The sequence below is a fragment of the Epinephelus lanceolatus genome, chromosome 12 (genome assembly GCF_041903045.1).
Source record: "Epinephelus lanceolatus isolate andai-2023 chromosome 12, ASM4190304v1, whole genome shotgun sequence".
In the NCBI taxonomy this organism is placed as follows: Eukaryota; Metazoa; Chordata; class Actinopteri; order Perciformes; family Serranidae; genus Epinephelus; species Epinephelus lanceolatus.
The window spans coordinates 17,366,816-17,379,829 of NC_135745.1; the positions used below are offsets into that span (position 1 = coordinate 17,366,816).

Genomic DNA, 13,014 nt, shown 5'->3' on the forward strand with positions numbered 1-13,014 from the left:
CAAACAAAATAAAACAAAAAGATTAAAAAAAGCTAAAATGCAATACTTGAAATAAATGGATGTCCAGATATATCCAGAGTGAAGCCGGTCATTTGGGTCACCTTTTGGTAGATTACCAAGAAAACCAACCAAAACTCTGAATACTAAGTGTTACTTATGACTTGTTATGGTTCTCTGCTGTATTTTTATAAAGAAAATATGTTGCCAAGTAAAATAGTTTAGAAACTTTGGACCTTCGAACACATCAATAACCCCTACCTCACTCTGATGATATGTTCAGGTAAAATGGGACAGTGTTTGTTTGTCATTTAAATGGTTAAACCCATTTATCAATACAGATACTAATTTATGAAATCATTCATGTAACCTGTGGCTGTTCATTTAAAAAGATTGTTTCTCTTTTTGGCTAATCTTTCCCTGTACTTTGCTTGTTTTCTTAGCACCATATTGTCTTCAATGGACCTGTGTTACAATTATGGCTGATTCTTGACTAGTGTGGCTGACATGGGCTCACTGCATCATCTTTCATTTATTTTAAATGACAAGAACACTAAAATGTCTTTAATATGACAGGGTGGCACATAATAGCATAACTTGTGATTTTATGGCACCTGGGAGCCAAAAAACATGTGGGTTTCACATTCCAAAAATGGCTCATTTTACTTAATTTTTTTGTCCCATTTTACCTGAATGCATTAAGTACTGACTCAAAACCCTTTCCCAAAAAAAGTCAAGTGCATTGTGAAAATATTTTGATTATAAGTCAAACATTAAATAAAATTCAACATCCTACAACCATTTTTGTTGTTATATCCTCACTGTCTGCAGGACAGGACTTGCAGGACTGCAGGACTTGTATAGCCAAAATGATAGAAATCAATATGCCACATGGTTTACCTTGCAAGTTTGGGAACCGTGATGTGTGGACTCTTTGCTCTGCCCATCCTGGTTATCTTAGAACAACAAAAACTACTGTTTCATGCAAAAGACATTTTAAGAAGAAATTGTGCACTAACATGTTTAGTGACTGACTGCAAATATTTAAAGAGCACAAGAGGTAAAACTTTATCTGACCCACATTATCTGACTTGTATCACCCTGTGAATTTAGACACAGATTTAGACATTAGACATTTAGACAGTTTAGACATACATGTATAGACATGCTCACACACAAACACACATTAACTGTTTATTAACAGTTATTCAACTGTATGTACAACACCGATGTTATACTGAGTCATAAAGTTGGCTGTCTTCACAGTCTTTCCTCTGGAAAACAAAGTTTTTGTGCATCTCCTTAAACTAAGTAATGTTTGTGCTTCGCTTAAGCTCCTCATCCAACAAATTCCACACTTTGACCCCAAAGATTGAAACACACATAAGCCTACTCTTCATGGCTGTGTGAACACAAAGTTTCCTCAAGTTAAGCTGCCCTCTGAAATTATAACTGCCCTCCTTGTCAAGGAACATCTTTGGTATATTGCCTAGCTAATTACATACATTATTTGTGCTGTCTGAAATTCTACTACATCCATAAACTTCAAGGCATTTGACCATAAAAACAGAGATTAAGTGTGTTTGAAAAATCCTGCATTATTATGCCCCCCCTTTCCCAATATGCATAATGGATGTGAGGTGCTTTTCTAAGTGTGCCCCATACCTCCACACAGTAATTCAGCCTCACTGATTAAATTATGCAGAATGAAAATACTGTGAGTGTAGGTCACTTCATGGAGTCATCAGCTCATTGCTACTCACAGCTCACTTATTCTAAAATCAGTGCAAAACACAAATCATTGTTTTAGGAGAAAAAGATAAATTGGAAAATTATAGATAAGCGGCGGAAGCGGAAATATGATGTAGTGCGGTCAATGACATCATGACGGCTGCGGTCTCTAATGGCTGAACAACAACAACTGTCGGCGAGTGACAAACTTTCGCAAACTTCTTCGGAGACAAAAGAAAGTTGGATATAGCGCATTGTTTCGGTTGTATTACAGTATAGGGACGTTTGTCTGTTTTACTTATCATTACAAATGTGGAATTACTGATGGATTCCAGATATGACATACCGCGGAGGGCCGCCGGTGGCGGCGGGGGCTCCGCGAACTCGTCCCCCGCTCTGGGGGCCCAGTCGCGCCGCAGGAAGATGCCTCCCAGACCCGCTGATTTCAAACTTCAAATTATCATTATTGGCTCCCGGGGTGTTGGTAAAACCAGTATCATGGAGAGATTCACCGATGACACTTTCTGCGAAGCTTGCAAGTCGACCGTAGGTGAGGACATGAGGCGTTTACACGACTTGTTTTTGTCAACTTTTTATTGACAGCATGTAGCAGGGCTCTGTCTACTTACTGGAGGAAAGAGACTTAAACTGCCATGCGCAGGACGTTATTAACATATTTTCGTCTAATTAACGGTGTAATGGGAGTGAATAGCGGGTACACTACTGGTTGCTGCTAGCTAACTTAAGCTAACGGTGACAACAACTCTGCCCTTGCTAACAAAACTACCTTAGCTGTTGAACTATGTAGCAATGAAGCCATTAAACAAGCACGCGTTTGAAGCTTGCGTTAATGATTTGCGGGGTTGTTGCATTGTTAATGAGGATGTCTAGCAGGGAGTTTAGAACCAAATATAGTAAGAAAAAGAGTTGGTAACTTGTTACTTGGATAGCATCTGCAGCTGTCGTGTAATTAGTTAATTTAATTTGCTGTTGGTGAGCCTGTTTAGTTTATTTAAATGAGAGTATAACTTGTCCCATCAAGTGCTGTCATTGAATGCCATCTGCATTTCTGAGCAGCTGTTTTTTCATAATCTTATATTAATAGCTGATACATTACATATTTCTACTTACAAACGCATTATCACCTTAACAAATTGGCTAACTTGTATTGATAGTAAGAGTACCTTGTGACCAATTGCTGTGCCATGATCATAGATGCTGCCTAAAATACACAAAGTCCTTCATACTATATGTGGAATTGGGTAAACAGTCCTGTGATCAAAACAACAGTCAGCCATAGTGTCCAATCCTAAAATAGTTACACACAAGTAGCTGCTATGGCAGAGCTCCATTTTGTGCCCTGTCATTCCTGTGACACAGCTCCTCACTAATCTTGTGTTTTGATCACGGAGTTTGTGGAGGGAATAGTTTGACTGTCTCTCAAGTCTGGCTGAAAATGTTTTTTTCTCATCTCAAATTTTCTTTGTTCTCTTAGAGGACCACTATAGTGGTGCACAGATTTTTAAAAGTGTGACACAGATATAACTACCTGCAAGAACAACACAGGAAATGCTTGTGCTTGTATGTGTCCACATGTGTTTTTCTGATTCTCCTCATAGGAGTTGACTTCAAAATCAAGACAGTAGAGCTGAGAGGAAAGAAGATCAGACTACAGATATGGTAAGTAATTGGACAGAGTGGTGCATGGTGATTTTCCTGTGTCTGTTCTGTCATCCTGCAGGCTGCTCTAACAAAAACTACTGGTGGCTTACATGTCAGCTTTGTAGGAGATGCATGTGCAAATAAGATTTCCAAATCACACGCTATCACATGTTTTGGACTGCCAAAACATGTGTTTTCAACCACTGACATGCCATGAGAAATTTTTTATTCAAAGTCCCATATTAAAAACATGTGCCTCAAGAGTAATTATAACTTTTAACTTGATGTGAAGCAGCACATGATTATACACCATGTTGCTGTTTAAAGTTTGCGATCAAGTTATTATTGGTAGTCAGGTTCTGTTGTACACACATATATGAAAACTGGAAACACTCAGAAAACACACATAATAATTGAAAAATAATATTTTTACATAGTTCATCAAATCCCATATGATTCCTCCTCTGATTTCAAGGTTAAACTGCACTTGATTCTAATACAGTTAAATGTTTAAAAGTAAAATCAGGTCAGAGAGGCAAAACACTTTGCTAGGGATGCAGAGGCAATATTCAGACCCCAGCAGTAGCACCTAAGTTGCAACTCGGTTGCGCATTTCAACCAGTGGAATTATTAATGGTGTTTGCAAGTGAGCAGCCAGCCACCGCTACTTGTTCATCAGGACAACACGAACCTCTGTATACAATATGCCCTCTTGATGAGGCTGCTTGCTGGTGGTTAAAAAATAAATGGCAGGGCTAACATTACCATATTTATATGCGTACATCTAATTTAGCATATTTACTTAGTATTTTTGTAAACTACAGTGTACACTAAAAACAATTTTTGAAGTGATCATTTCTTTGCTTTTCTGTCTGCCCTAATCTGACTTGCCTGCAGAATTGGTTGTCATAGTCCAAAGTCAGCTGTAACCCCCTTAACTGATTATTTTTAAAGTACTAATAAGTGGTTGTAATTTTGATTTCTTTGAACATTGTCTTGCTGTAATACAAATAACAAGATACACCAAGAAAAAAGCCAACTTATGCTACAATACCCTCATCCTTCAGTTAGTCATTCATGTTTAATACAATACATGTCAGTGAATAGTCAGTTGTATAGCAACTGGCCACCGAGACATTCAGTGTTATTGTAGTTTGATAATCAGACTGAACAGCCAATTTCTTAGTTATTCTGATATATTTAATTGTTCTAAGAATCAGAGATGTGGACATGGATTCAGATATCTTGAATAGACCACCAGTGAAAGGGATGACGTTATTTCAGTGGTTTGAGTCTATCAGGACTCCGCTTGTGTCTTGTGACTTTAACTAGACTTAATTACATTTTGAAAACATCTAGTGACTGCACTGATTGTGTGCGACAGTGTTGGGCTAAAGCGGGGAAACGCCATCACTTATTTCACTAACCCGCCTGTCCTGTTCATTAACACCCCATCCACCCTCTCATCTCTACATCACATCTACCCTTTACCACCTCCCGTTTTATCCCCGTTCCTTCGCCCACTCTGCGACCTGTCCCTTCAAGAGGGCCATCCTCAGTGTGTCTTGTCTGTCACATTGAACTGCTTACATCAAGCTCCATCACTGTCACACCCGGCCTCACCTAACCCTGCCACTGTGCTGCTGTGTCTCTGTCCGCTCTTCTGCTCATAAGCCTGACTGTGACTCACAATGGGAACAGGGAGAGACTGGCTGGCTGAAGGTACAGTAACACTGCACTCTGAGCGCAGCTCTATGTGCATTATCATGCTGCTAACCCTGACTCAGATGATCAGCTGAATCATAATGTAACCTAAAATAAATCCAAAATGCAGTAGATTTAGTTTGGTTTAATGTCAAGTGCCTGTACTTCTTAATGATCAACCTGTAATAGCTGTTACTGCTCATTTTCATTTTGTGTTAATGGAAACAGTTTTAGCATTTATAAGCAGTATGAAGTATTTAATAAATGGTAATAATAAACACACATAATGTAGATTTAAGCAGATGTAAAGACATTTGAAAGTGTTATTAATGTGCAGTATTTTCAACCATGATAACGTCTCTTCTGTAGACACATTTGGCATCATTACAACAGTTTTTCACTATATTGTCTTTAATTATCTGTTTATATACCAGCCTCCACTTGTGCATGTCCATAGGAGGAGTTTTAGTTGTTGCCAAATACATTAATGAACATGTGTTTACTTTATAGATTGTTCACCACTAATTCTGAAATGTTTATATACTGCTTATGAATTCTAAATAGGAGGGGCTGTTAAACTAAAGTGTTAGAGTTAGCAATCATTTCCTGACTGTACATTGAATGTCATCTTTTTCTCTAATTGTAGACGTCTCATTTTGGAACAAAAGTCTTCAGATGCCCTTTTTTTATTTTAGCTAGATACTAGATGATAATGTGTATACCAGATATAACCCACATGAAATGGAATTTAGTATTTTCAAATTAATGATGTACATACGAACTAAAATAATCTGAAACACTTTGAATAATGTAAAATGTACAAAACTGATTCTTTCTCCCATTCTACCAGTAAAAGAACACTTCACCCACAGAATAACTATTATAACATATCAGTTATGCACCTGGTTTTATTTTGAATTAGCAAAAATAAACTGTTTTTCTTGCATGCCTCCAATATGAACGAAGAATCCAAAAACTGAGAAAATTTGTGATGAATTGAAGTAATTGAGAACCCTGTTTAACAAAAGCAAAACCACATCAAAACATCCATTTACAAACTTTCAGACAACTCGTGCAGTACAATCCAAGTCTCATTTATTCAGTCATATTGCTCAGTACTACCCAAACACGTGCATTTCTACTAAAATGTTAAAATATAAAACATTTTAGCGTTTGAGTGGCGCACCCTGAACGTGCCTTAGCTCCTTAGTTCTGCCTTAGTTCTGCTTGAGCATAGTTCAGACGCACATGCGTTCCCAGATACACTACTCGGCCATGCGTGAGACTGCACTGATGGGTTATAGATGTTTGGAAAGTACTGAGCATATGATACCTGTATTATATTGCAGGACTTGTGCGAGAGGTTGTAAAAAGCCTGCTTTGTTAGTTTTGCTGTTAAACGCAGTCACCGTTTTCTGTAGTTTATGAAGAATGTTAGCGTTTTTTGGATTCTCTGTTTACTGGAGGCATGTGAGAGTAACACAGATTTCTTTACATATTCAACCCAAACATGCACTGAGTAACTGATATACAAACTGTTTTGGAGGTGAAGTATTCCTTTAATGAATGAAAAATACCTTTGGTCAAATCGATCAGCTGTTTGGTATTCAGTGAAGTCGTGGTGATCCTGAACTGACTGCACAGACTTTTAATTGTGCTGGGATTCATTCATGTCATCCAGGGACACTGCTGGCCAGGAGAGATTCAACAGCATCACATCAGCCTACTACAGAGGCGCCAAGGGAATAGTGCTAGTGTATGACATCACAAAGCAGGAGACCTTTGACGATCTGCCCAAATGGATGAAAATGATAGACAAGGTAAACAAACTCTCAGACTACTGGACTTAGATGGAATGTGTCCTTTCTTTGTCGTCTCTAGATGTATTCTGCTTATAATAGAAAGATCTTGGATTCTGTCATGCATCTGGCTTTTAAAATACTTACATAAAAATTAAATCCAGTAACATTGCCTGTCATACCTCCACTGATATTGACCTTCAATTCTTTCTTTGTCTTTCATCTCACCGGCAGTGGCAGCAGTTACATGAATTAGAGGTGTTTTTCAAGGTGTCACTTTGTAGAAGCACTTTAATATGGCCTGATGGATACTGGATTTTTGTGACCAATAGAGATATGGATATTTGGGAGTTTAAAAATGTGACTTTTATTTGCATATTCCACAACATAAATATACATTTTTAATAATGTTCCCTTTATTTTTCTAACACTTGTGACAAGTAAATGTACTGAGAAGGACATTTTACAGTTGAAAATAAACTCATTAGTTATATCTGGTGTACAAACTGTAGAATTGTGATACTCAAAACATATCTGGCATTTCAGTTTGTCAATTCCTCGTTATTTATTGGTTGACATACACCAAAAAATTATAGCTAATATTGACCAGTATATTTGTCTGGTCAGTTGATTGGTTTGGCTTTCAAATGGTAGAACTTTCTGTCCCAAGTGGCTTGAATTTCTTCTTTTTTTACGGGGGTGGTGCATATATGTTAACATAAATTTTCATTATTCATTATAACGCCCACCTTAGCATCATGCTAATAGATCAAACAATGGAGCATATTATGACCTCAGAGTCCTTTCATATTTATATTGCTGTCACTGTATCATAATAGGTAAATTCACCAGAATTTAACTTATATGTTATGAATGATGTTGCCAAATCACACTGCATAAAATTGTGACAAATACATGTGTAAGAAAATGTTTAGTTTTAAGCATTACAACCTCAGTGTGTCATTTTTGTGAAGTTCCCCTTTAGTTGTTGCTTGTCGAGGTTGCTTTTTAGTTTGCTGAACACATTTTCTTGTGGTAATGTGGTTTGACTTGTGTGACATGTGGGGCTGAACGTGTCCTGATGGGTCTCCTCTCTTCTTTCTGTTTTGTGTCAGTACGCCTCAGAGGAAGCAGAGCTTCTGCTGGTCGGAAACAAGCTGGACTGTGAGTCTGATCGTGTCATCTCCAGACAGCAGGGAGAGAGGGTGAGTTCAACACACAAACGCTCCCATTCACCATCATATGACCAAACCACTTTTTTTTTTTTTTTTTTTACTATAAATCTTAGATGAAATTATCTAAAAGAATATGTGGGATTACAAACAAGTGATGTTTTAATATGTGTTATGAGCAGAACATCTTGAGAAAGTCCAGTCACAAATGAAAGCAGGGGGAGAAAATAATGTAGAACAGATAGATGCTTTCAATATGCCAGTGACTTGTTTGAACATATGGACTTTGTTTGCTTGAAACACACTGACAACACTGATACCCTCCTTCAGAAACTGACATTAAGTGTAGCATTACAGCATGCTTATCCAAAAATTCCATTAACTCTTGAATGTAGACTTTGTCATGAAGATTCCAGTTGTGTTCAGCTTGATTTCTGCTCCTGTGAAATAATTCAGTTGTTCTTTGAGCTGATTTGACTCTATTTGTGTTGCAGTTTTCTTCTCGAATAAGTGGAATGCGCTTCTGCGAAGCTAGTGCCAAGGATAACTTTAACGTCGATGAGATCTTCCTGAAGCTTGTGGATGACATTCTTAGCAAGGTAAAGCCTGACCAAAAATCTGATGACAATGAATAAGTCTGATAAAAGCATTTAATAAGCATTTCTTTAAGTAAGGATTTGTTTAGTAAGGAACTGTGACAAAATACATGCAAAATATATGTAGTTTTTAAGTACTTCCTGCTGGACAAACTATGTCGTTTATTTGATATGGACATTACAGTAGCATCAGAATAGGAACATACATTTCTGCACAAGAGACAGATGCACTGTGTTTATTTGTAGCTAAACGCTACTTTGCAACACCTGCTCACAGAAGACTTTTTAAAAAAATGAAAATAGAACAAAGAAAAGAAAATATACCCACAAATCTATAAACAAAATGCAGGTGTCTCTACTGTGGTAGAGTGAGAACAATGTTTCTCTGTTAGCCATGATGTGATACCTCTATTAAACAATTAAAATTGTGTTGCATTTTCGACTCCGTTGGTAGACACTTCCTTTAGACAGACTGTCCAAATTAGGTTTTGTGTAATGCGATGCAACTGTTAACGTTAATCGAGGCCCATGTGTTGCCTCTCCTGGTGTCCTGGCGCCTTGTCACAAATGAATGGCGACACTGTTTTTAAATTACTGCAACAGTAATGTAATACATTTTATTTATAGAGTGCTTTGCATGGTACTCAAAGACACTTTACATTAGTTAAAGACGATCATAAAAAAGTCTATAATAAAATCCACACAACACCATTCACACATTAAAAGCCTTCTTGAAAAGATGTGTTTTGATCAGTGATTTGAACCCGGAGAGGTAAGTGTAGTCTCGAATGTGTTCGGGGAGAGTGTTCCAGAGGGAGGGGGCGGCTATAGAGAAGGCTTGGTCCTGAGCGGTGGAGTCAGGAGGTTGGCATCAGAGGAGTGCTCGGAGGGCTTATGGAGGGCTCTGTAAGTCAGGAGAAGGGCTTTGAATTGGATGTGTTGTGGCACAGGGAGCCAGTGGAGGTTCTCAAGGACAGGGGTGATGTGATTGCAGGAGCGGGAATGGGTGAGCAGACGGGCAGCGAGTTCTGGATGTATTTGAGTTTAATTAGGAGGTTGAATGGTGTACCATAAAGAGTGCTGGTACAGTAGTCAATTCTGGATGTGATGAAGGCATGGATGAGTTGTGCTGCAGTTTATTGTCACTTATGAGCTGACATATGTGCCGATAGTTAAGCTGATTTCAGCCGATAATATCAGCTGACTGGTTTATGGGTTGAGCTTTTGTTAACAGTGCCTTTAGTATTTCTGGAAACAGAATATCTGCTCTGTCTGTAGTCCAGTTGTGTAATTATATCCAAATGACAAGTCAATACAATACTGTCCTAATCCAACTAAATTCAACACGTTCTGCCAGCATTGTTGTCATCAGAAGGTTATTACAGTAAAAATACACTTCTCTTAATTAACCATTCTTTGTACACACTTTTCTTTGTGACTCTTGTTCAGCCTAAATGATAAACTATGTTAGAGATTTTTAGAATATTTCTTTTCAGAGTGTTTTTCTGTTTCAAAAACCTTCTGCAGTCACAGGAATATTATCAAGATGCTGTGCTCCTTCTAGCTTGGTCCCTTGACATACGTGACTGTGGATATCAATGTGGGAGCACCGCCTAAAATACTCAATGAATTAACCCTGTTTCCTGACTTGTCCTTTTCTTCCTGATACCACAGATGCCTCTGGAAGTTCCCAACAATGAGCTTTCCAACAGCGTCCTGTCTCTGCAGCCTGAACCGGAAGTGCCTCCGGAGTTGCCGCCTCCCCGCATGCGCTGTTGTTGAGAGTCAGAGTGGTCCCCCATCCTAAACACACACACACACACACACACACACACACACACACACACACACGGACACGGACACGGACACAGACACACATGCACACAGACACACACACTCATGCAGAGTACCAATCTGGCCACCAGGGGGCAGCAAACAGCAGCAGTTTGGAATTACTGACTGCTGATGTAAGATGCATGGACTCTCTCAACAACCAGTATTATCTTCCCCTGTCTCTTCTCCTGTTTCGTAACTGTACACTATGACATGAACTACACTAACACTTAGGCCTGGTGAATCTCCCACTTTCTACCACCCCTTCTGTCTACACTTGACCCAGACTACCTCATTCCTTGGACCGTTAGGCTAGCGGTGCCCCACAGGTGCCTTTGAGGTAGAGAGCCCTCTGGTAGCAGTTGCACATTTCACATGGAGGGTGATTACTGAGGGCCTTACAGCTTCCTGTTTTCTTTTAAAGAGTAGTCATCACACATACTGTACACTAAGTTTGACATTGTCTGAGGGTCTGGTATCTCTGCGTTCTCTAGCTTACAGAAAAGGGATAACAATATCTTACGTCTCTTCGACTTAGTTAAAATTCTGGATCTAGGTACAGTAGTTTTATATTAATAGATATTATTACCAAGTGACGAGTTGACTTGAGGTAAACAAAAGCACATGGTGTAAATATGGTGTGCTGCTGTAATGACTGGACAAGGTGCAGGGTTTTTGCGGCTGGCAGTAGGTGGTTGCGTGGTGGTGGATCATATCAGTTTTTATTCCTTTGCCTTAAAGTGTTAAAGCGTTTGGAACGGCTCGTTTCACGTTTGTATAAATTGTAATGTTTTGCACTACAATCCATCTTACCTAGTTAAGCTGACATGCAGAAAACAGAAAGTACACGACTTGTAGTTTAGCGAGGATCGATGTTGCCTCGGTAGTGGCCGCTCTAAACTCCTCCACAAGTGGGAAGGAGATGCAAGGAAAGATGGGTAATGTAGTCTTTGAGGGATTGGTGTTTTCACAGGGGCATTCTCCATGTGTGTTACTGGCTTTTTAAAGGAAGTAGAGACAGTGAGTAGCTAGTGCACACACACACACACATGGTTTTAGCCCTTGTTTTTGTTACTAATATTGCAAAGTGTTTTTTGTTTTTCCTCTGAATTCAGATACAGCTTAGAGAAGATTTTTTGATGTTCCCTTTCGGGATTGAAAGCGCAGGAAGGTTTGTTTAGTATTTGAAGGACTCAGGAAACTTTGATCGGCTCGTATCTGCTTATTCTGACGGGCTTTTATCGCAGACTTGATTTGAGTTTCATAACAAATTTAGAAATCTTCTTATAAATTCTGCTTGAAGGGGATGTTTGCATTTTATCTGAGGAGGTGATCAGTTTTTAATTAAATGATTGGGCAGTTTGTTACAGACCAGTATGGGTGTATCACATCACTTGTACATTTCCAAAAAAAAAAGGCAATGCATGTTAAGCCCTCCTGTGTTCAGAGACATTAACAGTCGTTTAATTCTTCCGTCTTTTTTGTTAAATTAATGCAATATTGTAGCACTGTGAGTGTCTCTGTTTTGTTTTTACGTGTCGAAGTCTGAGGGTGAGGAAGGACGAGCCCGTTCAAAGGACCTGATTTTTAAAACGACCTGAACTGACTTACTGTTGGTTAATTTTATTTTTTTTTTGTTGAAGTTTAATGTTAAAGTCGAGCTTCTATGGACTTAAACTGGCACATTATGTATTCTAACAAATGAAGAGTTTCATACCAAAACAATAAAATGGAAGAACTTTGCCGATAAAACAGTTACTGACACCCAAGCACACACTGCAATAAGATTACCAGCCAGCAAACAACCATACAAATGATCTGCAACGTCACAAATGTTATCACTTATATTTTGACATGACAGACTTCTTTTGATATTGTTTAGTTGAATGAAACCTTTCATTTGTCCCCCCCCCCCCCCTGACTTTTAGCATTTGGCACTAACCCTGTGGTCTTTGTTTAATTAATAGCCAAGCCTTATACTACTCAGTGTTTTAAACATACATTTTAAGAAATGCTTTTATTTGAAATGTGTATCCTTTAAAGATGGAAGACTGTACTTTGTATTAAACCTGTTATAAGTCTTTGAACAGTTTTGGCATGTCTAAAGCAGATTTGTGGTATTTATAACTTGTGGCATTCTTGAACTAATTAAATGCAATTAAAGATATCTATATTTATTACCAGATTATGGTCTTGATTTTTTTCTGTGACTGTGTCTTCCCAAAACTAGGATGTGTGGCGTCCCAGGGGTCTTTGAGTTGATTCTAGGAATACATAAACTATCATTTCCTCGATTGCAGCTGCCTTTCTTTCACCTCAGATGAAAGATGCTGCAGAAGTGATGTTTGCAGTACAGATATTATGTCTTAGATTGGTGTCTGAGATATAAAACCATTGATCAGAGGATCTGATTTAGAGATATTGAGTACAAGCTTTCCCACAGGAAACGGTGAGTATTGGTTCCTCCTGAATCCATCTCTGCATCTCGCGTGAAGGTGTTTAATAGCCAATAGAGTGTGT

At 38.5% G+C, this 13,014-nt stretch overlaps 1 protein-coding gene across 2 annotated transcripts; it reads left to right on the forward strand.

Annotated features, from left to right (window-relative positions):
* The first annotated feature begins 1,862 nt into the window (after positions 1–1,862).
* On the forward strand, positions 1,863–12,679 carry rab12 (RAB12, member RAS oncogene family). Of its 2 annotated transcripts, XM_078173039.1 has the most exons (7): positions 1,863–2,278; positions 3,348–3,408; positions 6,776–6,914; positions 8,009–8,098; positions 8,560–8,664; positions 10,336–10,484; positions 10,521–12,679. In XM_078173039.1, the coding sequence occupies exons 1-6, from the start codon at positions 2,053–2,055 to the stop codon at positions 10,441–10,443; spliced, it is 729 nt and encodes a 242-aa protein (XP_078029165.1). In that variant the 5' UTR covers positions 1,863–2,052; the 3' UTR covers positions 10,444–10,484; positions 10,521–12,679. The 2 variants fall into 2 exon arrangements, with proteins under 2 accessions (XP_078029165.1, XP_033506989.1); XM_033651098.2 differs by having other exon boundaries at positions 10,336–12,679.
* The last annotated feature ends 335 nt before the right edge of the window (positions 12,680–13,014 follow it).